At 57.1% G+C, this 24,450-nt stretch overlaps 2 protein-coding genes and 1 long non-coding RNA gene across 12 annotated transcripts in view; 2 read left to right on the top strand and 1 right to left on the bottom strand.

Annotated features, from left to right (window-relative positions):
- The window catches only part of OTOF (otoferlin), a 53,732-nt gene extending 48,361 nt beyond the window's left edge, over positions 1 to 5,371 (top strand). For all 7 annotated transcript variants that reach the window (XM_072036606.1, XM_027455474.3, XM_072036607.1 and 4 more), the window contains 9 exons: positions 126 to 296; positions 799 to 959; positions 1,285 to 1,427; positions 1,599 to 1,687; positions 1,912 to 2,010; positions 2,617 to 2,858; positions 3,716 to 3,894; positions 4,063 to 4,163; positions 4,414 to 5,371. In XM_072036606.1, the coding sequence (XP_071892707.1) occupies positions 126 to 296; positions 799 to 959; positions 1,285 to 1,427; positions 1,599 to 1,687; positions 1,912 to 2,010; positions 2,617 to 2,858; positions 3,716 to 3,894; positions 4,063 to 4,163; positions 4,414 to 4,594 (1,366 nt within the window). In that variant the 3' untranslated portion in view covers positions 4,595 to 5,371. The remainder of the gene's footprint in view (positions 1 to 125; positions 297 to 798; positions 960 to 1,284; positions 1,428 to 1,598; positions 1,688 to 1,911; positions 2,011 to 2,616; positions 2,859 to 3,715; positions 3,895 to 4,062; positions 4,164 to 4,413) is intronic.
- Positions 5,372 to 5,495: 124 nt separating this feature from the next.
- LOC140002279 (uncharacterized) lies at positions 5,496 to 9,444 on the bottom strand. Its single transcript, XR_011808647.1, has 4 exons — positions 8,038 to 9,444; positions 7,658 to 7,857; positions 7,422 to 7,525; positions 5,496 to 7,193 (listed from the first exon to the last, which is right to left on the bottom strand). It is a non-coding gene; the product is annotated as an uncharacterized lncRNA (long non-coding RNA).
- A 116-nt stretch (positions 9,445 to 9,560) lies between these two features.
- TRIM35 (tripartite motif containing 35) lies at positions 9,561 to 24,195 on the top strand. Of its 4 annotated transcripts, none has more exons than XM_072036608.1 (24): positions 9,561 to 9,812; positions 10,513 to 10,606; positions 10,824 to 10,936; positions 11,331 to 11,514; positions 11,711 to 11,848; positions 12,171 to 12,257; positions 12,490 to 12,612; positions 15,400 to 15,539; positions 16,065 to 16,199; positions 16,316 to 16,545; positions 16,751 to 16,983; positions 17,100 to 17,189; positions 17,739 to 17,825; positions 18,128 to 18,300; positions 18,521 to 18,664; positions 18,870 to 18,972; positions 19,137 to 19,207; positions 19,796 to 20,011; positions 20,663 to 21,110; positions 21,876 to 22,007; positions 22,219 to 22,449; positions 22,589 to 22,611; positions 23,036 to 23,157; positions 23,489 to 24,195. In XM_072036608.1, exons 1-24 carry the CDS (start codon positions 9,625 to 9,627, stop codon positions 24,049 to 24,051), a joined length of 4,068 nt encoding a protein of 1,355 aa, XP_071892709.1. In that variant the 5' UTR covers positions 9,561 to 9,624; the 3' UTR covers positions 24,052 to 24,195. The 4 variants fall into 4 exon arrangements, with proteins under 4 accessions (XP_071892709.1, XP_071892710.1, XP_027311269.3 ...); XM_027455468.3 differs by having other exon boundaries at positions 9,564 to 9,812; positions 21,912 to 22,007; XM_072036609.1 differs by lacking the exon at positions 18,521 to 18,664.
- Positions 24,196 to 24,450: the final 255 nt, after the last annotated feature.

Below are 24,450 nucleotides of genomic sequence, written 5' to 3'. Positions count from 1 at the left end.
GTTTTTCAGACCAAGCAATGACCTCCTGCCTAGGGACAGAGCCACCTCACCCCCGGGTGGCTTTGAGCAGCAGCCCAGTACCTCAGCGTGTCCTCTTGCTCTCCATCCGCCTTCCCCTGCCCTAGATCCTTCGACATCGAGGCCACCTTCCCCATGGAGTCCATGCTGACGGTGGCAGTGTACGACTGGGACCTGGTGGGGACGGACGACCTGATCGGGGAGACCAAGATCGACCTGGAGAACCGCTACTACAGCAAGCACCGAGCCACGTGCGGGGTGGCACAGACCTACTCCATGTACGAGCACAGCTTTCCCTGCCCGCCCTCCTGCCTGGACCCATCTCTGTCTCGTCTTCCACACCAAGCCTAGGTTTCCTGCAGGAATCTCCCTCTTCCGTTGGCTGCTGATGGGGAAGTCTGTGCTGTACCTTTACTCTTCCTGGGGTTGAGGATGGAAAGAGATGGGCGATGGCACCAGAAGGGGCTGAGGGGCACTGGTGGGGCTGGGTAGGTGGGGGAGCGAAGGAGCAAAGCGGAGCTTCAAAGCCAAGCGGGGTGCACTGGGGTCGGAGGTAGCGCAAAGGAAAGGGGTCGGGGTGGAAAGGTGCTAGCAAAGGGTAGAGATCGGGGTGCAGAGGGAGCTCGTCTGCTCTCAGGTTTCAGATTTGGAGCCTCAGATGCTTCCCCTGTGAATGCTGGATGCTTCATGGCAGGAGCATTTACCTCGCTGGGGAGCAAAATGGCTTTTTCCTCCAGGTCTTGCCACTACCTCACTGCCCCCCTGCGCTCCTGTTTGCAGACACGGGTATAACGTCTGGCGTGACCCCATGAAGCCCTCGCAAATCCTCTCCAAGCTGTGCAAAGAGGGCAAGGTGGACGGGCCGCACTTCGGGCCAGGAGGAAGAGTGAAAGTGGCCAACAGGGTCTTCACCGGCCCCACGGAGATCGAGGATGAAAACGGTACCAGCCCCGGGGGGGTGAGGGCTGGGGGGAGCAGGGTTTTGGGCATTTTTTCATCATCCAGGGCTGGAGACAGCTCTGGTGGCCCCATAAATGGCTCGGACTTCAAATACCCTTATATACAGGGTATGTAAGACAGAAAGTCACAGCCATCACCCCATGCAGCCCCAGCATTGTTCCATACTGACCCGAATCAGATGAACACATTTCACACAGGTGTCTGCAGCATGGCCAAAAGCTGCAAGCCCAATTGGGATGCCAGGAAGAGCTGGGATCCTTTTGGGGCAGGGAAAGAGGGTTGTTTGCTTTCCTTCTGCCCTCGCAGGCCAGAAGAAACAGACGGACGAACACTTGGCCCTGACTGTCCTGCGCCACTGGGAGGACATCCCACGGGCAGGCTGCAAGCTGGTCCCCGAGCACGTGGAGACGCGCCCGCTGCTCAACCCCGACAAGCCGGGCATCGAGCAGGTCCTCAGAGCATAACCCCAAATCTCTGGGTCCCCTGGGTGCCCCGTATCCACCACAGCATGGGATGGGGAGAGCCCCATTCTGCCCCACAGAGAAGCTGGTGGGGGATGTTATGGGGTCTGGGAGCAAGGAGGGATCCGGGGAGCTGACTGCACCTCTCCGACCCTGCAGGGTCGCCTGGAGATGTGGGTGGACATGTTCCCCATGGATATGCCAGCGCCTGGCCCCGCCACCGATATTTCCCCCAGGAAACCAAAGAAGTAAGGAAAATCTCCCAAATCTGTGGGGAAAACCCAAAGCTTGGGGGCAGCCCCGCTTCTCCCTGCTCTGCTGCTGCTCCGCAACCCAGCCCTCTGCCTGGGCACCCCGACCAGACATCCCAAAACTGGAGGCACCAGGCGGTGTCCTCCCCTTCCAGAGGGTTCCCCTTTCTCCTGCCCCTTTTCCCACCGCCTCCCCTCCTCGTCTCCCTCCCTCCTGCCAGATACGAGCTCCGGGTGATAGTGTGGAACACAGACGAGGTCATCCTGGAGGACGACGATTACTTCACGGGCGAGAAATCCAGTGACATTTTTGTCCGGGGGTAGGTAGAGCGCGGCCAGCCCCTGCCACCCCCCTTTACTTCAACCTGGGGGACCCCAGGGTGGGTTTTGGGGGAGCTGTGGGTGCGGGGTCAGCGAGCACCAACCCTGATGCTGTTTTCTGTGCTGTCTCTGCCTCTCCACCTCCATCTCTGGCTGCTTGGAGCCGTGGGTTATTATCTGGCCACGCTGGGCTCCTCAGGTCCCTTTGCTGGAGGCTGGGTCAGCAGAGACAACCCCAGCCCAAAGCTGACTGCAGCCGACCCTAAATCCTTCTGAGGGGCTCAAATACATGTGAAATAGGGATTCTGTGGACACCTGCAGTCAGTGGGGGTCAGACTATAGGGTTTCTTGCCCTCAAACCCCACTGGTCCCTCTAGGGCCTTGTGCCCCATGCCCATGCTGCCCCTTGGAGAGGTTGCTGCAGTGCAACCCCAAGTGTGCAACCCCAAGCAACCCAATCCCAATGCTTATAGCTCCAGGTTTTTCCAGTTTATCCATGCCTTGCTGGCCTGGAGACATCCCAGCTGCACGTGCAGGATGTCCCCATGCCCTCTTCTCCCCACCATGAGAGCACGTCACCCCTGTCACCCCTCCGGGCCCTGCAGGTGGCTGAAGGGCCAGCAGGAGGACAAGCAGGACACGGACGTCCACTACCACTCGCTGACCGGCGAGGGCAACTTCAACTGGCGTTACATCTTCCCCTTCGACTACCTGGCGGCGGAGGAGAAGATCGTCATCTCCAAAAAGGAGTCCATGTTCTCCTGGGACGAAACCGAGTACAAGATCCCGGCCCGGCTCACCCTGCAGGTGTGGGACGCCGACCATTTCTCGGCCGATGATTTCCTCGGTAAGAAGGGATGATTTCCGATGATTTTTGCCGATGGTTCCGTTGATTCTGATGATTTCCTCGGTAAGCTGGGGCAATGGGGTGGCCAGCAGGGGTCCCTCAGCAGGGGGATGTGGGGTGAGATGACACCAAGATGGGAACAGAGCCTGGGAGGGCAGCCCTGGTCCTCAAGCCCCAAGATCCTACAAACCCCTATATATAAAACAATCTGCAGCCAACAACACCAGATCTCAGGGAAGGAGCATTTTTATTCGTGATTGCCACGGCGGGTGTCCTGCAAGAAGGAATGCACAGAAAAAGTGTAACCTAACCTCATATTCCCTATCACCCGATGCTTGATTCCTCCTGTTTCCTTGTTGGCTGAGTTCTACAGGTTCACAACCTACTCAACACCTTCCCATACCATATATAGACAATTTTGCTTGACCTGCTGCTAATTTCTCCTTTTCCTCCTTTTTTTCCCTTCTTCTCTCATGCCTAGAGGCCCCATAATTTTTGTTTTTCCTGATTTTGCGCTGCTCATCTTGTTTTTCTTAGCTATCCCCCTTATTTTGGGGCGGCAGGACCTTCCACTGTCCCCTTTTGTACTTAACATACTCCCCCCTGCACGATCACATTCAAATATGCAATGTTAGCAGGATTTTACACTGCAAAACCACGACTTGAATTCTCCCACCCCTTTAGGTACAAGAACATATAGAATGAGAGCCTTTATTTCCACTGCTGCTGTTCCAAGGCTGTCCCCATAGCAAAGATGTCAGCTTTTGAGTTCCCAGAAAAGTCTTCCAGGATCATCTTTAACCAAGGTCTCTCATTTTGGGGTGCAAATATCTTTGCTTCCCGTCGTCTCCTGCCAGGGGCCATCGAGCTGGACCTGAACCGCTTCCCCCGGGGAGCCAAGACGTCGAAGCTGTGCAGCCTGGAGATGGTGACAAATGAGGCGGAGCTGCCCATGGTCTCGATCTTCAAGCAGAAGCGGGTGAAAGGCTGGTGGCCCTTTGTGGCCAGGGATGAGAACGATGAGCTGGAGGTCACTGTAAGGATGGGGAGGGAGAAGGGGGTGGTTTTCTGTCGTGGGGATCGTGCTCTTTGCAGAACACCCCCTAAAGCCTCTTCTGCTCCCTCAGGCCCCCTCTGTTCCTATGTCTTGAGGGGGGCAGGTGGGGAGCATTGCCTTGGGCTCAGCAGATCTCTCTCCATGCAGGGGAAAGTCGAGGCTGAACTACACCTCCTGACTGCAGAGGAGGCAGAGAAATCCCCCGCCGGGCTGGCTCGCAATGAGCCTGACCCCCTGGAAAAACCCAAGTAAGTAGGAAAGCCCTCTCCCAGCAGATACCTGGGCTTGTAGGGTATCTTTTTGTGGGGTGGTCCTCAGGGAGGGAGGCATAGTGGGGAGGTGAAGAAGGGTTACACCTCAGGGGATGTAGAAATGATGCAAAATAGCCCAGGGAAGGGGGTCCCAGGGCTTCCCTTTGCCCACCATATCCCTAGCCATGCTGCCTGCCCTCCCCATGGCCATGGCATCCGTGAAAACAGGCGTTTCTTTCCCCGGCAGCCGCCCCGACACGTCTTTCATCTGGTTCCTCAACCCGCTCAAGTCCATCAAATACCTCATCTGTACCCGCTACAAGTGGCTCATCATCAAAATCGTGCTGGCCCTCTTGCTCCTCATCATGGTGGCCCTCTTCCTCTACAGCATGCCAGGCTACATGGTCAAGAAGCTCCTGGGGGCATGAAGCACGGGGGCAGCCAGCCCCCAGCCCAGCACCACCTCCTGCCCCAGCCCCGTGCCCTTCTCCTGCCCGCGGCCTCGGGGGACATCTCACTGCTGCTGGCCCTCCTCTGCTGCATTTCTCCACGGATCCCATTTCTGGCTTTATTACTAAAGAAATGGGTCCGGAGGAAGGCTCTGACCCTGAGGCTGGGCATCCTGGGCTAGTAGCAGTGACCAGCTGGCCACTGTGGGGCACTCAGGCTGGGGGTCCTGGACCCCTTTGCCACTGCTCTGCTGCAGCAAGAAGCGGAGCAAGAGCTGGGGCTGCATTGCGGGAAGCTCCCCAAATTCTCTTTGAGGGACATTGAGAAATGGAGCCCTAGGCTGTGCAAGGGGCCAGCCCTGCCCTTTTTGGGGCGCTGGCAGAGGCAGGGAGGCGTCCAGCAGCACAAGCCTCTTCCCAGGGCCACCAACCCAGCACGGGTGCTGGCTGGACACCCCTGGGGCTCACAGGGACCCACAGCCTCTGTCACCACGTGAGCTCCCCTTGGCCATCTTTTATGGCTTTGGTTTGTGCTCACCCAGATGCATCGGGGCTGGGGCATTTCTGGCTGTGTATACTGGGGACGAGGGAGGGAAGGGCTCTCTTCTCAGCTCTCTGCCATACTCAGCTGCTGCAGACCCACCATGCTCAGCTTCAAGTGTGCAAGACCCTCATCCACTACCGGAATGACTCTCGGGGGTGTTTTTAGGACACTGCTCTTGTACTCTGTCAATAAAGTCTCGGTTTCACTGCTGAGCTCTCTGCCAAGCTCTCATGTTGCTGGTGACAGGGTATATTTAGTGGGGACTGTTAGTGTTAGGTCAGAGGTTGGACTCGATGATCTTGAGGTCTCTTCCAACCTAGAGATTCTGTGATTCTGTGACTTTCAGTGCTGGTACTCCCTGAGGGCAGCAGGCCCAGTGTGGAAAACAAGGCGGCCATTTTGTGAGGCGCCATGGCCACCTCAGCAGACATCTTGTCCTGGCTGAGGGGAGGACAGGCAGCATGGCTGGGGCTGGAGGGGGCTCTGGTGCCTCTGGGTGCTGCTGGAGTTGCTCCTCCTCTGGGGCTGGCTCCTACCAGCCCTCCTCTGCTGCCTGACCAGCCAACGCCGCTGTCTTCTGTGCTGGCTCTGCGTCTCCGCCTCCATCTCTGGCTGCGTGACCTCCATGCGTGCCTAGCTCGGCCACCCAGTTTTGAGCTGTGCATTATTATCCAGCACACCGATGAGGTGGTTTTGGAATATAATGCTTTGATGGCAGGAGAGACGTCTAACATATGCATCAGGGGGTAAAGGCTGAGACCTCATTGCTTGGTCCCGCCTGCCCCTGTCCCCTCTTGTCTTTGTGCCCCCACGTGGCATTTTACCCCACAACCTGCGGTGCCAGCACCGGGAGCCGAGCTGTGGTTTATTCCCAGCACCACATCACTGACCCAGAAGGTGGGGAGAGCCCCATCCAAAACTCACCCGTACAGAGGCACAAGCATCTTCCCAGGGCACCAACCCAGCACGGGTGCTGGCTGGACACCCCTGGGGCTCACAGGGACCCACAGCCTCCATCCCTGCATGCCCTCCCCCTGCCCATCTCACTCATGGCTTTGGTTTGTGCTCATCCAGATGCACTGGGGTTGGAGTATTTCTGGCTGTATATACTGGGAAAGGAGGGAGGGAAGGGCTCTCTTCTCAGCTCTCTGCCTTACTCAGCTGCTGCAGACCCACCATGCCCAGCTTCAAGTGTGCAAGACCCTCATCCACTACTGGAATGACTCTCGGGGGTGTTTTTAGGACGCTGCTCTTGTACTCTGTCAATAAAGTCTCGGTTTCACTGCTGAGCTCTCCGCCGAGCTCTCACGTTGCTGCCACAGCAGCTGGATTTGGTGGTTTGTGTCCCCAGTAGTCCCTTGCGGGGGAAGCTTCAGGGACCTGCTGTGGTTTGGGCAGCTGCTGGCAAAGCATCAGTGGCACTGCAGGAGGGGTGTTCCCTCCTCAAGGCTATTGCAATCCCCAAGGGACATTTGTCAGAGCAGTGGGGACTTCCCAAGCCAGTCCTTCCCTAAAATCTGGACATTCACACACAAAAGAGCGGTGCAGGAGGCAGTGAAGCCCTTGGGGAAGCTGCCCCAACACCCCTCCATTGAGGGTTTGTGGGTGCAGCACACCCCAGGAGGCAGGAAGCCCCCCATGGCTGATGGCTTGTCACCACTCCAGGGCACCTCAGGGGTCCCTTGTCCTCTGCACTGTACCAGGGATCCCAGCCAGGCCCCTGCACACCCCACTGGGATGTTTGTGTGGCTACGGGGAGGAGAATGAGGGAGCATGAAACAGTGAAGAACCACTCCCGTTTATTTGCATTCCTACTATTTACCAAATCGGATTCGTTTCACCCCGTGAGGTGCAGGGGGTGATGATGAAGGGGAGCTGATCAGCACCTCTCCCGGCATTCCTGCAGGCATGGAGACGGCCACCGTCGGCACGGAGGGGGAATGTCGCTGGTCACAGAAGATGCAGCCCCTTCTCCTCGCCGACCGCAGCCAGTAGCGCCGGGGCTGCCCAGCATGCAGCCACCTCAGTCTCAAGCTGCCAGGCAGAAAGGAGGTGGTTTTGAGGGGCTGCAGGGCTCCCCTTGGACCCCCTTGAGATGGAAACCCCATCAGGGAGGCCCTGAAGAGGTCCAGGGTGGGCACGGAGCGGGGACCTGGGTTTGGGGCATCCAAAAAAGAGGCTTGGAGCAAAGGGGTTGTGCTGTGTGTGAGCTTCGATCAACCCTGGCCCTCCATCAGCCGTTCGGCTTTCCATGACACCCACCTCCCTCTGCATCTCCCGCTGCGTACGTGCCTCTTCACGAGCCTCCTCAGGGCTCTTCGCCGCACCCTCCTGCTCCTCCACGTGCTCCTCCTCTTAGCAGTCCCCTGTGAGTGCACAAAACTTATCCAGCAACATTTCCCTTCCACCACGATCCATCCCCAGGCCCTGGGGGCATGGCAGATGCCCTGAGGAGCCCAGGAGCAGCTCTTGGGCTTGGGCACCGGGTGCTTCATTACCTCTGGCGATATCATCCTCACGGATTTGGCAACCACGATGGCTGCCGACACCGTTTGGCCCCAAAGCGAGTGGAAGCCAAGCAACTTCATCAGATTCTGCAGCTGGACGATGAAGAACCACAAGGCCAGCTGTCCCAGCACCCACATCGGACCACGGGGACCGCACCTCGTAGATAAATGGTGTGTGCCCAGTCCTTGTCCTGTGTAACAGAGCCACCAAAACACAACCAGAGGTTAGGATCAGGCTCCTCATTCTCTCATCCCAACGCTCCCAGAGCAGCATCAACCAGGGCTGGAAGGAGCCCTTGGGAGGATTAAAAACCCAGTGAGACCCCAAGGGAAGGGGAGGCTGGGGCCATAGCAATGCTGCCTGCTCCTACCCGCCTCCTTGCTCCTTCTCCCAGCTCCACACTCCTAAGCCACGAATTTAATTTCTCGCTCAGCCTCTGGCTCACCACCACGAAGGCAAAGTGACACTGAGCCCCCCGAAGCCCCCCGAAGCTGTGATGCAACAGTTCCACCCCACTGCCACACAATGGGTGGCATGGCCCCAGGGCCGCACTCAGCGTTCCCATGCAGGGACAGCAGGGACAAATCCGAGCGACCAAGGGTCTGGTGGCCGAGGGTCGGCAGGAGAAAGCCCTTCTGAGAAGGGAAGGGAGCTGCCCCAGGGTGGGCACAGCCAAATCCAGGCAGATGAGAGTGGGGGAGCGTGAAACAGGAGGGGAAGGAGCAGCTCAGGAAAGCTCAAGTCACGGGATTCCCAAATAAAACTCCTGTCCACACTCGCTTGCTGTTGGGGGTGTGAGAAAAATCTCAAGAATTTTCTTCAGACACACCTTCAGTGAAGCTATTTTATTTGTGATTAACGGCGGGCGTCCTGCAAGCAGTAAAAGTTGATCCTAACCTTATATCCCCTATTACCTGACACCTGATTTCTCCCCATTTCTCACTGCCTGAGTACTGCAGGTTCACAACCTCCTCGATGCCCTTCTATACCATACATGTACAATTTTATTTGACCAATCACTAATTTCTCCTTTTCCTTTTTTTTTTTTTCCTTCTCTCATGACCAGAGGGCCCGTGATTTTTGTTTTTTTCCTTTTTTTTGTACTGCTCATCCTGTTTTTTCTTACCTATCCCCCTTATTTTGGGACAGGGGGACCTTCCCCTCATCTGCTTCACGCACTCCCCACTGCTCTGCCGCACAATCCCTTTTGAATATGCAAGGTTAGAGGAATTTCCCACTGCAAAAACATCTTTTATAGCAAAAAAATGCCTTCTGCTGGTGGTCATCAGGGGGCCGTGGGGATGAAGGTTGATGCCTCCTCTTCATCACCGCCAGCTGACCCCCTGCCTTTGTACACACTCAGCTGCTCCTCAGCTCCTGCCCAACCCACAGGGTCAGTCTCAGCTGTTTTTTTGGGGCATATTCCCCGTTTTTGTCAGGAAACGTCCTCTGTGAGAGGCCCCGAGACCCTTTATTTTGGTTAATTTGCACAGCAGCAAGCCAAGACATCCAACACCACCTACCCTAATGCCATTAAGCGACCCCCATTCTCCCATTCATGTCTTTAATACTAATGACTGCTTTATTTAGACACCACTAATGAGTTTAAGCAAGCCCCCATTCTTCAACCCCCGTCTTCAACTGGTACTGGGAGTGGTTTACTGGGAACACTGGTGGCAGGGGGGTGTTGGACAAGACCTTGGAGGCCTCTTCCAACCTTGGTGGCTCCGTAACCCCATAACAGAACCCCCAGGACCCCACCATTACCCCCTTACACCCCCCCACCCCTCCATCCCCAGGCCATGGAAGCTTCGAGAAAAAGCGCGCGCCCCGTTGCCTAGCAACGCGGGGGTGTCGCAGTGCGCATGCGCCGTCTCCTCGTTGCTAGGCAACCGCGGATGCGCCGCCGCGCTTCTGCGCATGCGCGGCGCCGCCGTTGCCTAGCAACGGGAGCGCCATGAGGCGAGGGGGGGGCGCCGAGGAGGCTCCGCGGGGCCAGGCCCCGACCCCGGCCCCGACCCCGATTTCGACCCCGATTTCGGCCCCTCAAGACCCCGACAGCGACCCCGATCCCGGCCCCGGCCCCGAGGAGCGCATCGCCGCTCGCCGCCGCCGCATCGCCGCCCGCCTCGATGCCAAGCGCCGGTGAGGAAAATGGGGAGCCCTCCCCCCCCCGGGGCCCTCTCACTGAGGCCTGACAGGGCCAGGCCTCGCAACCAGTGCCCCAAAACAGCGCCGATTGCAGCGCCCCAAAATCCGGCTTCTGGTCGTGGGTGGGTTCCTTTTCCCTGAGGTGGCGCCCCCGCACCAGGAGCAGCTCGCCCTGGGCTGTCCTGAAGGGTTGTTAGGCACTGGAAGGGGCCGCCCAGTGGTGGAGTCCCCATCCCTGGAGGTCTTTAAAAGACGTTTAGATGTAGAGCTTAGGGATATGGTTTAGGGGAGGACTGGGTAGTGTTAAATCACATGTTGGACTAGGTGATATTGGAGGGCTCTTCCCACCTAGATGATTCTGTGATCTCCCATAAGCTCAGGGACCATCCTTGAGCTGGCACCAGAGGTCTCAGAACATCCCCTACCCCACACAGGCAGTGGGTCTGAGCACCCCAACCGTGAGCTGGCAGGGGGCAAGGACCTAGCGTGCCCATGACAGCCTTTACTGGGTCCAGGACCTCTCACCCAGCTGGTTCTGGGTCAGGGACTGCCCCAAATCCCCACTCCCTGCCAGTTGGCACAGGGTCCCAGTTACAGGGCGGCACTGGGTTAGGGTTAGGTGCTTTGGGACCCCATCACCAAACCTTAACGGTAATGTCCACTTCCACCCCAACTTTTCCTCTCCTCTGCCCAGGCAAGCCCTCGGAGAAGATGAGGAGCCAAAGGAAGAGGTTGAGGAGGAAGAAGAGGAGAGAAGGAGCCACAAGGAGGTGGAGGAGAGCCAGCAGGTGCGGCAGTGGGACGGGAAGGTCCTCTCGTGTCCCTGACCTGTAGGCATTTGCTTTTACCCTTCTAGTTCTGTGCAGTTCCCAGTGTCACAGCGCTCTTGACATGAAAAGAGGCAGTGACAGAAGGGTGGGAGGCGATTCCTGGGGTGAATCCTGAGCGTCCCTCCTCCCAGAGCTCAGCTCTCAGGGCGTGACGCGTGCACCACCTCCTTCACAGAGGCTGGCCAAGCTGCTCTTCGAAGGCACGCAGATAGTGACCAACATCCAGGTGGCTGCGGACTCGAGGGAAACGCAGAGGAGGGCAGAAGAGGCAGAGCTGAAGCAGCAGAGGTAAGAAATTGTGCTCTGGGTCTGCACCGCTGACCCAGAGCCCTGCCTGCAGGACCCCGAGATCAGCGGGGAAACACCAAGTCCTTGCTCCAAGCTGCCTTTGGAGGGCACTGTAGGAACAGTTTGTGGCAAACTGGCTGTAGCAAGAGCTCTGACCCTTTCTCAGCTGGGGAAATCTTGAAGGAACCAGGAGCTGTGCCCATAGAGGAGGTTTGGGGGGGGAAAGCTGCTGCTGCGATGACATCTGGAGGACACTTTTCAGATTAAATCATGCAGGGGAGTGCTCCTGTGGTGTTGTACATGCTGCAGGCCACTGAACCGTGTCTGGAGCAGCTGAAGAACTTGCTGCCCTGCCCCAGCTCCCAATTTACCTTCTCCTCCCCACTGCCTGCAGGCTGAAAAAGCTGGAGAACGAAGCCAAGTCCAGCGCCTACGAGTCTGAGAAGATCTCCTCCAAGTGGGCCTTGGCTGAGGACGTGACAGTCCCGCAGGAGCTGTGGCAGCTGCTGAACCAGCAGCAGCAGCAGTGCTCGCTGCTTCTGGAGGAGAAGAACAAACTCATCAGTGAACTGCAGCAGGTAGCACAGGGACCGTGGCAGTGGTGATCTTTCCTCCCAGTTTCCCTTTTACCCATCCCTGGGCTCTCTTATCCCTTCGTCCTCATCCCCTCTTCCTTTTTGGTAAAGGCAGCATCTGGGTTTTCACTCTGTGAGCCCCTGAGGCTTCCTAGAAAAACGAATCTCTCCGATTTCACCATCTCCTATCCTCCTCCAGGAGCTGAAAAACAAAGATGAGCAGTACGTGCAGGCCATGAAGAAGCAGTCGGATGACATCCACCTGCTTTTGGAGAGGATGGAGGAACAGATCCGGATCGTGCTGAAAACTTACCGCCACAAACTGCATCACATTGAGGTACGGCCCCTTTGGTGGAGGGAGAATCCAGTTGGAAAGCCTGCAGTTGTTCCTTTCTCCAGATTTATGGCAAAAAAAAGCCTCGGGCTCATTGCACGGGCTGGGCTGGAGTTAAATTTCCACAGATTTCCAGGGAAATTCTCGGGGCTACCCAGCACCGGGGCACCTCTGGGCTCTGCGTGGCTGTTAGCAGCAGTCCTGGTGGGGCTGCAACGTCAGGTTTCTGCCTGTGAGAGGAGACATCAGGCCAGCGTGTGCAGCACCAGCTCCTCTCCTGATGAGGACGAGCATGAAATTGTCACTGAAATCGTCTCTTTTACAGCAAACTTTTGAGTTCGAGCGGCGAGAGCTGCTGGACAGCAACAGGAAGAAGTGGGAGGAGGCCATCCAGGCCCACAACACAAAAGAGGTAACGTCCCCACCAGGTACAGAAAAGCTTCCAGGCCCAGAGCTGCTGTCTGACAGTGAGAAAGACAAGTGTGTGTGGAGACATCTGGCTCCCTCAGACAGAGGGGCAGTTTTCAGACTGCTCTGTTGGGGAATTATTTGTGCATGACCTTGCTTTGTGCTGGCTGAGGGAGCTGTGATCGTTGGAGGAAGCTGTCACCGTTAATGTTTGGTGTTCTCCCTTTTGCCCACAGCTGGAATACCTGCACGCCCGCATGAGGAAGGTGGAAGAGTTTGAGAAACAGCTGAACCAGCTGCGGGTGCAGGATGAAGAGGAGTACAACAGCATGAAGATCCAGCTGGAGAATGACGTGCAGGTAGAGGAAGAGCAGACGTGTGCCACGGGGGCAGCTCGCACTAGGTTTTTCTTGGCACTGCTGGTTCGGAGGGGCAGCTTAGACTCCTGTAGCACTTGAGCAAGGAGGTGTGAAGCAACTGGGAAGGCTGAGAGCTTTGCTACTTCTGGGATGGTGATTACGAGGAGAATCAAATAGATTCAATAATCTATTGAATAAAAAGATTATTGAATAAATAAAATCAGTTTGAGCGTCCTGACACCAGATCGTTTCAGAGCAAGCTAATTGCCATTCTGTCAGGGTCCTTGGCCTAGGAAGTATGAGCTTTTCCCTCTGACATCTAACCGCAGACCCACAATTTCTCTAATGCCCTTGAAGCCCACATCACACCAGAATTATCGTGAGTTTGCCCTTTCTGAGGTAGCCAGGCATATGGTGACAGAGTACAGTCCTCCCAAACCCCGGAGCCACAGCCTCCCAGAGATACAGACACCTCTTAATGCACCCAATTGCCTGTGAGGAGCAGTGAGAACAAAGCAGTGCACCTCTGCCTTTCCACAATTTTTCCCTAGGCTGTGAGGTTTGCCCCAGGCTGTGGGGTTTGGTTTTCCCCAGCATTTTTTCAGCCTGAAAGGGCAAGTGCAGGGGGACAGTCCTGACCCTGTGCCATCTTCATCTGATAACCCAAAGGGTGTAAAGTCCCAAATCATCCCTGAACCACTTCGGGAGGGAGGCAGCAGCACGCTGGAGATCAAGGTTCACAAATGACACGGTGCTGCTGGTGTGAAAATCTAGCTGCAGTTTCAAGAAGGTTTTATATTCTATATATTTTATATTCTATATTTATATTCTATATATTCTATATAGAATATTTTATATTCTATATATTATTTTTATATTCAGGGAAGTAACCATTCCTCTCCACTTTGTACCTACAGGTCCTTGTCCAGGTTTGGCAACACACTAGGGATTAGGGGGGGAGAGTCTTGAGCAAGTAAACAAATGGCCTGTAATAAAAGGATGAAGGACTGGCTCTGTTTAGACAAGGGGAGAGGTTTGTGTTAGGAGATTTGTCTACAAATACGCACGGTCTTGCGTGCTGGAGGAGGAGAATGACTTCCCCGTGCTAGATGCAAGTAAAAGTTAGGGATTTGGGTTTTGGTAGGGAAGATTTAAATTAACATTCAGATCAAGGTTTGAGATTTCAAGCCCAGAAATGGCAAGGATTTTTTGGTGGTTACCAACAGCGTCTGTGCCGGTCGTTTGCTGTAGAGCCCTCCTCCCCCTGGCTAGCCGCCCCTATATATTGTTTAACGTGACCCCATTTGGGATGGAATACCCCTTTTGGTTAGTTTGGGGTCGGCTGTCCTGGGTCTGTCCCCTCCCAGCTCCTGCTGCCAGGACAGAGAGAGAAGCTGAGACGTCCTTGGCTTGGTGTAAGCACTGCAACAATTAAAACATCGGCGTGTTATCAGCACTTTTCTCATCCTAAGCCAAAACACAGCACCCTCCCAGCTCCTAGAAAGAAAATTAACTCTGTCCTAACTCTTTATAGCCCAGACTTCACCTTTCCAGGTCAAGAATAAGACAAGAGAAGTTGGAAGTTGTCACTTATTAACAAGTGACATCATTGTCCCGAGGTGTCTCTCAAACAAGAGCTTAGTCAAGAGCTAAAGCTGAAGACCCATGTTTTTGAGGCTAATGAGTATTCCCCGGTTTTATTAGATGGCAATCAGCGTTTTAATGATGGGGTTTGGGCCGTGGCTTTTCTCCAGCTGCTGCGAGGGGAACATCCCTCGGCCCTGCAGGGATTTGCCTTCATCATGGCTTCAGTCAGGCTTTGATCCCAGGCAGGTGGGGCTGCTGCTGGGTGCCGTGCGTTGTTTGTACGCTCCCTGTTGCACACAGGGCTACTCAGGAGAGCCCTGAAGCAGGTAGCAACGTGCTTCTTGCCTCTCTCCTGCAGCTTGGACCCCTTCTCCTGCCCTCAGAGCCCCCCCGGGCAGAGAGCCAGGCTCTCTCTGAGCATCTGGTGCAGAGTTGGGTCTCTCTGCTCTGCAGTTTGCTGTGACCTTGAGGGAAATTCTTCCCTCCGAGGGTGGCGAGGCCCTGGCACAGGCTGCCCCGAGAAGCTGCGGCTGCCCCATCCCTGGAATTGTTCAAGGCCAGGTTGGACGAGGCCCTGAGCAACCTGATCTGGTGGCTGGCATCCTGCCCATGGCAGGGGGTCGGAATTGGGGGGGCTTTGAGGTCCCTTCCAACCCAAACCATTCCGTGGTTCTTTCTCTGAAAGCAGCAGCCCCACGAGACAGCAGCAATCAGCCCCGGGAGCAGCTCTTCCTTTCCTCCAGGCTGTGCAGCGAGACCCCGTGCTCACAAATTTATCAGTGCAGGAAGAGAAGTGTCGGTTGTTTTGTTCTGGAGCTCCTGCGGTCACTCCTCTGTGTCCCTTCCTCCAAGTTCGGAGCCTTTTGGTTAATTAAATGAAAGTGGCAGGAGGGCAGAGGTCCCAAAGGCACTCAGTTCTGAAAAGTGAGATGAAAATCAGCAGCCAGGTTGAGGAGCGAGGCCCGTGTTAGTGCCTCAGTGAGCAGAAGCTGGGTACAGCTTCAATCCCTTCTCCTTTCCCCAAAAATGGTCCCGCAGCGTGGACAACCAACGTCTCCATCACTCACCATGCATGCCACGTGGCCAGCCGGGAGAAATTGTGGGAAGATGGGACTTGCAGATGCAGATTTAGTAAGACCTGGGCTTCGGTGTGGCTTTTGCTCGTGGCCCAGCTCGTTTTTGTGTTTTCTGAAATGCCAGAACCTGGAGAGGCAGCTCCAGCAGACCAAAGCCGCCTATCTGCTGAACCAGGAGAAGCTGGAGTACAACCTGCTGGTGCTTAAGAAGCAGGATGAGGAGAACACCATCATCAGATCCCGGCAGAAGAGGAAGATCAACAGGTAACAAAAACATCCCTGGAAGATGGGCTCTGCCTTACCACTGTCACCTCCCAGTATTCTTTTCTTTTTTCTTTTTTCTTTTTTCTTTTTCTTTTTCTTTTTCTTTTTCTTCTTTTTCTTTTTCTTTTTCTTTTTCTTTTTCTTTCTTTCTCTTTTTCTTTTTCTTTCTTTCTCTTTTTCTTTTTTCTCTTTCTCTTTCTCTTTTTTCTCTTTCTCTTTCTCTTTCTCTTTCTCTTTCTCTTTCTCTTTCTCTTTCTCTTTCTCTCTTTCCTCTTTCCTCTTTCCTCTTTTCTTTTCACAGGCCAGTGACCTCTGTCCCAGCCCATCCCAGGGCAGTGCCATCCCCAAAACAATTTGAATAAGCTACCAGAGGGGAAACTGTGCCAGCTGGGTCAGGCTCAGTCACACCTTGGCACTGAGTAGTCCCTAGCAGACAGACAGCCCCAAGTCCCAAAGCCTTCATCCACGCTGGATTCGCCCAAAGGTGCCTTTTTGGGAATCCCCAGCTTTGCTGTCCCTCTTCAGGCTGCACAGCTCACTGAACAACCTGAGGACAAAGCTGGACAAACAAGAGAAGCAGTTCAGAGAGGAGAACCAGAGCCTGGCAGCCGACTGCGAGCGCATCACCGGGCAGTGCAAGGAGGTGCAGAAGAGGATGAGGTGGGCTGCGTGCTGGCCACCCACCCCGATGAGGCCTCAGAGTGAGGTACAAAGGGAAGCTGACTCATTTTGGGGCTCAGAGCTCACTGCCATGGTTTTTTCTCTCTTCTGCACAGGCATTTTGCTGCCAGCGACGCTGAGAAGTTCACGGAGGTCTGGCTGATGAACGAGGAGGAAGCCAAGCGGCTGATGCGGAAAGCCCTGGATGCGGATCGCATCATTCACACCCAGCAACTGGGGCTGCCCTGGGAGCAGCCTCGCCACTGGTTCCTCAACAACATCGGCCCCCTCAGGCGTTACAAGGCGAAGAGGATGGCCACCAAGCTGGCTGCTGAGGTCCTGGCAGGTGGGACAGAGCCCCTGGCACCCCTGTGGCACTGGGAAACCCAGTTCCAAGTGAGCCAGCTCGCATCCCGGGCTCTTTGGGATCCTTTCCAGGTCTCAGGGAACAACTGGGATTTCTCTGGTGACTCCCACAGTGGCCAGTGCTGGTTTGGGGAGCGCGGTCAAAGCATCTAAAGACTTTTGCTCAACTTTTTTCTGCGTTTCAGGGAGCAGCTGTGGAGGAGAGGAGGAGAAAGCGAAAGAGGAGGAGAAAGAGAAAGAAGAAGTGGGCCGTGGAGAAGGAGGAAAAGAAAACATAGCAAAGGCTGAGAAGGAAGAAGTGAGTGACAGAGGAAGAAGAAAAGAAAGCACAGCGAAGGCTGGGGATAGAGTCACACCTCTGCCAAACATCTCCAAGAAGACTGCCAAGAGGATCCTGGAGCTCCTGAGCGACGAGTCGGTGAGTGGTGATGCTGCTCCTGCCCTGCTCAGGAAGGGCAGGCTGCAGGGGGCTGAGTTCTGGACATGAATGCAGACACTGCTGTTTCTATGCCTGCTCTGTGTGTGTCTCCCAAGGGTTTCCTCATTGAGAGAAAGCTGCTGAGGCCTCTGCGTGCGCTGGGAAAGCACGAACGCACCCTCCTGAGGCTCGACTCCATCTTTTCGGTGAGTTATCAGTCCTCAGAATCATCCAGGTTGGGAGAGAGCTCCAAGATCACCCAGTCCAACGCTAACCAGTCCTCCACTGAACCAGATCACCACATCTAAACCCGTCGGGGGCTGCAGGGATGAGTTTCCTGAGGGAAGGCCGGCAGTCACATGTGAAAGCTCTGTGTGCAGGACACGATGGCCCAAGAAATGGCTTAAAAAAACCATCTGGGTGCATTTCAGAAGTGGGACTGAGCTGCCTGAGGGGGTCCAGCTGGGCTTGCTGGGGCCTCTTTGTGGCAGGGAGGGGAAAGAAACACCGCAGGAGGGCATGAAGCACCGTGGCCAAGATTTCTTCTTGGCTCAAGGCCGTCCTGCTGACAGTGAACACCTCCAGGCTCCCTCTTTCTATTCTCAGACACTCCCACCCCCAGAAACCTCTGTCGGTCTCACGCAAACCCCTTCTCGCCGCTCACCCCCTCTCAGATCCTGCACGAGACCCTAAAAAATGCAGTTCGTTTCGCTCCCCCTCCCGTGTTGTCTCAGAGATGTTCCTCTGCTCCCCAGGCCCTCGAGATCGACAGCGAGGACGAGCTGCAGCGCCTGGTGGATTTCTTCCTGAAGTTCAAAGCCCAGGAGGCGCCTCTCAGCCAGGTGGGACTGCGGAGGCAGCAGTGGGGAGAGCCCACGCTGAGAGAAGGGGAAGCAGAACATCACCTGAACCCCCAGGGTTCCATTTTCCGTGGTGCAAGCAGAGCCTGTGGCAAAAAAATGAGGCTGAGGGGTTGTGAGGATCTTCTGCAAAGCTTCCCAGGGCCTCTCACCCATGAGATGTTGCCCAAACTCCCTAAATATGCTAAAGCTGCGGGTGGTTGGAAGCCCAAGGTGGCTTTTGGGGACGAGGAGGTGGTAGAAGGGCACCGTGCCCAGCCCCCTGACCTTCCCTCCACCACCAGGGAAGCCCAGGTGGAGAAGATGTCATGGATTTGGGGGAGGACAGAGCGGGCAGCGAGGCCGGTGAGCTCAAATCTCCTCAGGGACCACCGGGCCCCCTTCCATCTGCCTGCATCCATGCTGACGATGTCCTCAGGATCCTGAGAGCATTTGTTCGGGGTTTTGACAAGCCGAGGTAGGACAAAAGGCACAGCAGAGCCAGACAATCACTGGGACAAAGGGTTTTGGGGTTGTTTGGGCAGGGCTAGGGGATGCTGCATCGCCCTAGAGGCAGCTGCGGGGTCGTGCTCGTTGGCGTGATGATGATGAAGGTGCTCAGCGCAGCTGAAGGCTACGGGGTCGGTTGTCACCCACGAAGGACAGCACCCCTGGGGGCTTTATTTTGGGTCCCTCAGGGAGAAAAGCAGGGCAGCAAAGGAGGCGCTGCAGGTTCGGGACAGCTCCAAGGACGGGGAGTACTGGGAAGCCCTGGCACACGTCATCCCAGAGACAACCCTAAAGCTGTGGGACGCGCTGCTGGTGGCTCTGGAGGAATATTAGTGAGTGGCCCCACCTGCCTGGGGGTGCTGGCCCTCAGTGGTGCTGGAACCCACCCAAAAACCCCCCAGCAGGGAGGTGGAGGTGGCTCAGCTCCCCGTATCCCTACAAACGGGGCTTGACGAGGGTCTCACAGCCCCCAGAGACCCCGCTGACACCTCCCCGCTTCTCTTTTGGGGCCGCTTTAACTCTGCCTTCCCCTCGCAGCAACGTCCTGACGCGGAGAGCCAGCCTGCTGGCCGAGCTGGCCGAGCTGCAGCAGCAGAATTTGGAGCTGTGCCTGATGCTGGAGCGCTACAGCACCTCCGGGGTGAGCGTGGGGTCCCTAAAAACAGGGGACAAAGAGCTGTGATCCCACACCAGAGGGGTTTTCCAGCACAGGGACGTGTCCCCGAGCTGCTCCTCGCCGTCCCCACGCACAGGACGTGGCGGCAGGGACCTGGTATCATCACCATCATCTTCCTCTCCCCGCAGGTGACCAGCAAACTGCTGTCCCCTCCCGTGCAGCGCCTGGACCTGGAGCTGCTCTGCCCCTGGGGGGCACGGTGAGTGCTGGGGGCTCTTTTCTGCCCCAAACTGATGCTGCAATGAGCCAAAGCTTCCCGGCTGGGGCTAATAAACCTCTCCTACACCTGTGCCAGGCGTGTGTGTCCTTTCCACGCGCTCCTCTCCCCTCTGAAGGTTATTTTTCCCTCGATTATTCGTTTTTTTTCCCCTCGAAAAAAAAAATCGATTATTTTTCCCTCGTCGCTCCCCGCTCTGTACCCAAATTCCCCATTTCTCAGGCGATGCCAGCCCAAAGCAGTGCCACAGGGTGAATTATCTCAAAGAAGGCTGCGTCGCATCCCTCCCCCTCCGTCCTTCACCCCCAGCTTAGATATCCCGACAACTTTATCTTTTATCCTTGACTCCCCAGCACAGCACCAGCCCTTTCTCATCGCACATGCGTTCCCAAGCAGCACAACACCCTCTATTTTTTCCTTTTTTTTCGCCATCTGCGCCCTTGAAAATAGTTTTCCCCCTCCTCCTGCTCCCCTTCTGTGGGGACCTGATGTTCTTTATGGGGCTGTTACCCTATGGGGCTGGCAACACCAACCCCAAGACACTCCCCTCTCCCCATGAGGATGCTCCAGGGACAGCAGCGAGCCCGGAGGGGGCCGGGCCGGCTGCCGTGAGCCCTCCCCGCAGCCCTGCCTCTTCCCACCCCGTTCCGCCTCCCGGGACACCCTCGCTGCCTTCAGCCCAGCTCCGAGCTCCGCTCTCGGGATGCTGCCGGCCCCCGCACGGCCCCCGCATCGCTCCGCACGCCGGAGGGGACGCTGCAAGCGCTGCCGCTCGCCCTCAGTAAGGTACGGGGCAACCGGGGAGGGGAAGGGAACAGGGGGGGCTGGGGACCGGGGTGGGGGTCCTGGCACCGTGGTGGGGGGGTCCTGGTGCTGGGATGGGGGTCTTGGCACTGGGATGGGGGTCTTGGCACTGGGATGGGGGTCTTGGCACTGGGAAAAGGGGGTCCTGGTACCGTGGTGGGGGTCCTGGCACCGGGGTGAGGGTCTGGGGACCGGGATGGGGGTCCTGGCACCGTGGTGGGGGTCCTGGCACCGTGGTGGGGGGCACCTGGGGTAGGGGAACAGCCCCCGGGGTGGCACCGGGGGCGAGGAACCGAGCACCAGGGGTGACCGGGAGAAAAGCACCAGGATCCGAGCACCTCGCCACGGGACTTTGGGGGGCTCTCCAAGGGATAAAGGGGGGTCTTGGGGTGCTTTTACTGGGGACGGGGTCGTGGGCACGGGCTCGTAGCATCCCGGAGCCCGCCCAGGCCAGCGGTGTCACTTAGGGCCGGTGCCCAGCTTGGGAGGGAGCCGGAGGGGGTGAGTCAGAGGCAGGAAGCCGATTGCATCAGGAACCGGGGCTGGTTTTCCACTCGGGGTTCTGGGAAACCCAAATTTGGCCTCCCTCCAACCTTCCTTATCCCCCCTGCCCTTCTTATTTCTTCTCCCCAGCGCCATGGAGAAGGCAACCAGCCCCCCGCCCGGCAGCTCGGTGATTTTAGCTTCGTCCTCCGCGTCCACCTTGAAGGAGGAGCTGCTGTGCCCCATCTGCTACGAACCCTTCCGTGAAGCCGTGACCCTCTGCTGCGGCCACAACTTCTGCAAGGGCTGCGTGAGCCGCTCCTGGGAGCACCAGTACCACCTCTGCCCCGTCTGCAAGGAACCCGCTTCCCCCGACGACCTCCACGTCAACCACACGCTCAGCAACCTGGTGGAGATGATCCTAAAAGAGGAAGGGCAGCGGCGGGGCCGCCCGGCCGCCCTCTGCACCGTGCACCACGAGGAAGCCAAACTCTTCTGCCTGGACGACAAGGAGCTGGCGTGTTTCTCCTGCCAGAGCTCCAAGCAGCACGAGGGGCACAAGATGAGGCCGGTGCAGGAGACGGCTGCGGATTTCAGGGTGAGATGATCCGGGGGAAAAAATTAAAAATTAAAAAAAAAAAGAAGGGATCGGTTGCATGGGGAGCACCCCGAGAGCTGCACCCCGCTCCCAACGCTCTGCCTGGCCCTGAGGGCTCAACGCTTCGCCCCAAAAAAGCCTGCGGGGAAGGGGAGGGGTTTGGAGAGCTGCCCGCTCCCCGCGTGTTTTGTTTTGTGTTTTTTATTTTTTTATTTTTGGCTGAGCTGGATCCGGCCGTGCCGGTTATTGCAGCAGCAGCAGCGCCTCGGGGCTGGGCGCGCTGATTTATTTTTTTTTTTGGGGGAGGGTTTTCGCGCACAACCCAGCCCCAGAGCCAAGGGGGGGATGTGGGAGAGGCAGCCCCAGCCCCGTGGAGCCACACGGGGAGGAAGAAGAGGAGGAGGAGGAGACAGGGCTGGGGCCAGGCCCTGTGCCAGGACCCGCGGCTGCCGTGACTCAGCCCCGCGGGGAGCACGCCAGATTTATTTCAAATGTCGCGGGGACGGAGCCGGCACGGGGGAAAACCAGGATTTGACAGCGTGTTGAATAATAATAATAATAAAAAAAGGTTTAATAATAAAAAAACGGGGTGGAGGACTTGCCGTGGAGCAAACGTCCTCCGGCGCACGGCCCCGAGGTGCGCGCTGGGTGGCTTCGGCTGCAGGAGGGGGAAAAAAGGGGTTGGGCTGAGCGAGGATCCTGCTTAACCGCGTCCTGCTGGGGTTGGGGCTCTTGTCTTTCCGCATCCGAAACCCGGGGGCGTAGGCTCGCGAGGGTCCTGAAGGCGTCTCCCCCCCGCAGGCCAAGCTGAAGAACATGGAGACCTCCCTGCGGGATAAAGTGAAGGATTTCGGGACCGTGCACCGCAGCTACGAGTCCATCTCCAAACACAACCAGGTGCGAGGCTGGAGATGGGGTGGGGGCGGCCACACGGTGTCCCCCCCGGGGCTGGGTGACAACGAGCACACCCCGGGCAGCGGGGCCGTTTATTTGGGGTGGGCAGCTCCCAGCCGGAGGAGAGCTCTGGTTCCGTTTTGGGGAGGATTTCGGGGATCCCAGTGGGGTGCCGAGCTGGGGGGAAGCTGTGATAAATCCCCACCCCGGGCAGGTGGAAACCGTGCGCCTGGAGGAGCAGATCAAGAAGGAGTTTGAGAAGCTGCACGAGTTCCTGCGGGATGAGGAGAAGGCGCTGCTGGCCCAGCTGCAGGAGGAGACGCGCCGCAAGCAGGACCTCGTCGAGGGCAAAATCAAGCAGCTGTCGGACGAGAGCCAGGCTCTGCTCAACGAAGCCTGCCAGCTCCAGGACGACCTCAAAGAGGACGACTACACCTTCCTCATGGTAAAACCCCCCCCCTGGGGTCCTCGTGGCTCCCCCAAGCGAGGCCACAGTGGCTCTGGGAGATCCTCGGGGTGTTTATAACCCCCCCAGGAACCTGTAGGAGCAGGGATTTGATGCTCAGTGTCTTCTTCTCTTTCAGACCCACAAGAACCGCAAGCGCAGGTGAGTCCCGGCCCCGGTTGTGACCCCTGTACCCACAAAATGAGGTCCCTGCCCCACACAACGTCCTGTACCCTCACGTCCCCTCCTGTTGTGGCCTCTCAGGGCAACGTGCTCCAGCAGGACAAGGTGCTGGGGGCCCCCACAGGTGCCTCAGGCAGGGTAAAAACACCCAAAAATGGAGCAGCATCGCAGCTCTTGGGGTCGAAGCATTAAAACCCCGATAGGGGAAGAAGGGCACGGGTGGGATTTTTGGTGTGGGGACTTTCCTTGGGGGCAGGACCTTCTCTTGCTCTGCTCCTGCACCGAGCCCAGGAGGAGAAAACGCAGGGTGCTGGTAGGAAAACCCCTGTAGAAACCCAAAGTTGCCAAAAGACCCCCCCCAAACCCCCTGCCTCCACCCCGACCCGGCTCCATCCTGCCCTAGGATCGCCTGCACGGTGGAGGAGCCGGAGGCCGTGGCCTCGGGGATGCTGATCGACACCGCCAAGTACCTGGGCTCGCTGCAGTACAACGTGTGGAAGAAAATGCTGGACAACATCACCGTGGGTGAGGCACCAGGGGATGTTGGGGGCTCCCCAAAAAGGGTGAGAGCAGTCTTTGAACGGGGCAGCGGGTGCTGGGGCAGTTGTGCCTGCCTCTGATGGGGCTGGGGAGACAAGGATTGGGTGCAAAAAGGTGCTCTTGGGCACTTAAACCCCCCAAAAAAAGCCCCAAAAAATTAATTTCTCCACGCAGGGGCGGGCTCGTGCCTTTGGTTGTCCCCAGAAAGGAAAGGACGGGTGGGTGGGTGCTTGTAGGACCGCGCTCCCCCCCCTGTAAAGCTCATCCCCGTGGCAATCCAGGCTCAGCCCTCCTAATCCAGGTCTTCCCACCTCAGTCCCCTTCAGCTTCGACCCCAACTCCGCCGCGGGCTGGCTCTCGGTGTCCGAGGACCTGAGCAGCGTCACCAACGGGGGCTACAAGCTGCTGACGGAGAACCCCGAGCGTTTCACCTCCGCCCCCTGCATCCTGGGCTCCCGCGGCTTCTCCGCCGGCTTCCACAGCTGGGAGGTGGATCTGGGAGGCATCACCAACTGGCGGGTGGGGGTGGCTCGACCCCGAGGGAGAACCCCTTGGAATTTTCACCACGACGCCCGCTCCGGTTTTTGGTACCTCTACCGCCTGCCCACCGACGGCGAGACGTGCCGGGCTTCCAACGCCGCTCGCTCGGAGGCCACGCTGGGCGAGTTGGGGAGGCTCCGGGTGGAGCTGGACTGCGACGAAGGGGAGCTCTCTTTCTACGACGCCGAGCGCAGGAGCCACATCTACACCTTCCACGAGAAATTCGGGGGCACCGTTTTCCCCTATTTCTACATGGGGGCCACCCCGGTGGGCGCGCTGCCCAGGGCGCTGCGCATTTGCCCCGTCCGGGTGCGCATCCAAGAGGACACCCCCGTGTAGCTGCCACCCCTGCCTGTGTCCTGTTTTAAGACAAACTTTCCCTAGGAAAGAAAAAAAAAATGAAAGGGAAAAAAAAAAAAAAGAATTTATGTATGTACTGCCTCTGTTTTTTTTTAAATCTTTAATAAAAATCGGGTTCTGGTATTGCTGTGTCAACGTTTCTCAGCAGCTGTCCCCGGCCCGCTCTGGCTCCTTTCCTGCTCTCCCAGCAAAAGTGAGGGGGTTGTAAATAGAAAATGAAAGCAGCCGGGGGCTTTCCAAGCTCGGGGGCTCCAGGACTTCCAGTAAAACGACCCAACGGGGACGGCTGGGAGGGCAGAAAAATAAAATAACCACCCGTGGGGACATCGGTGACAGCAACGTCCCTTCTTTTCCTACCTTCCTCCTTTCAGGGACCTT

This window comes from Anas platyrhynchos, chromosome 3 (genome assembly GCF_047663525.1).
Source record: "Anas platyrhynchos isolate ZD024472 breed Pekin duck chromosome 3, IASCAAS_PekinDuck_T2T, whole genome shotgun sequence".
NCBI classification, from domain to species: domain Eukaryota; kingdom Metazoa; phylum Chordata; class Aves; order Anseriformes; family Anatidae; genus Anas; species Anas platyrhynchos.
Note: the sequence above shows the minus strand (reverse complement) of the source record. Positions and strands in the feature narration are given on the sequence as shown.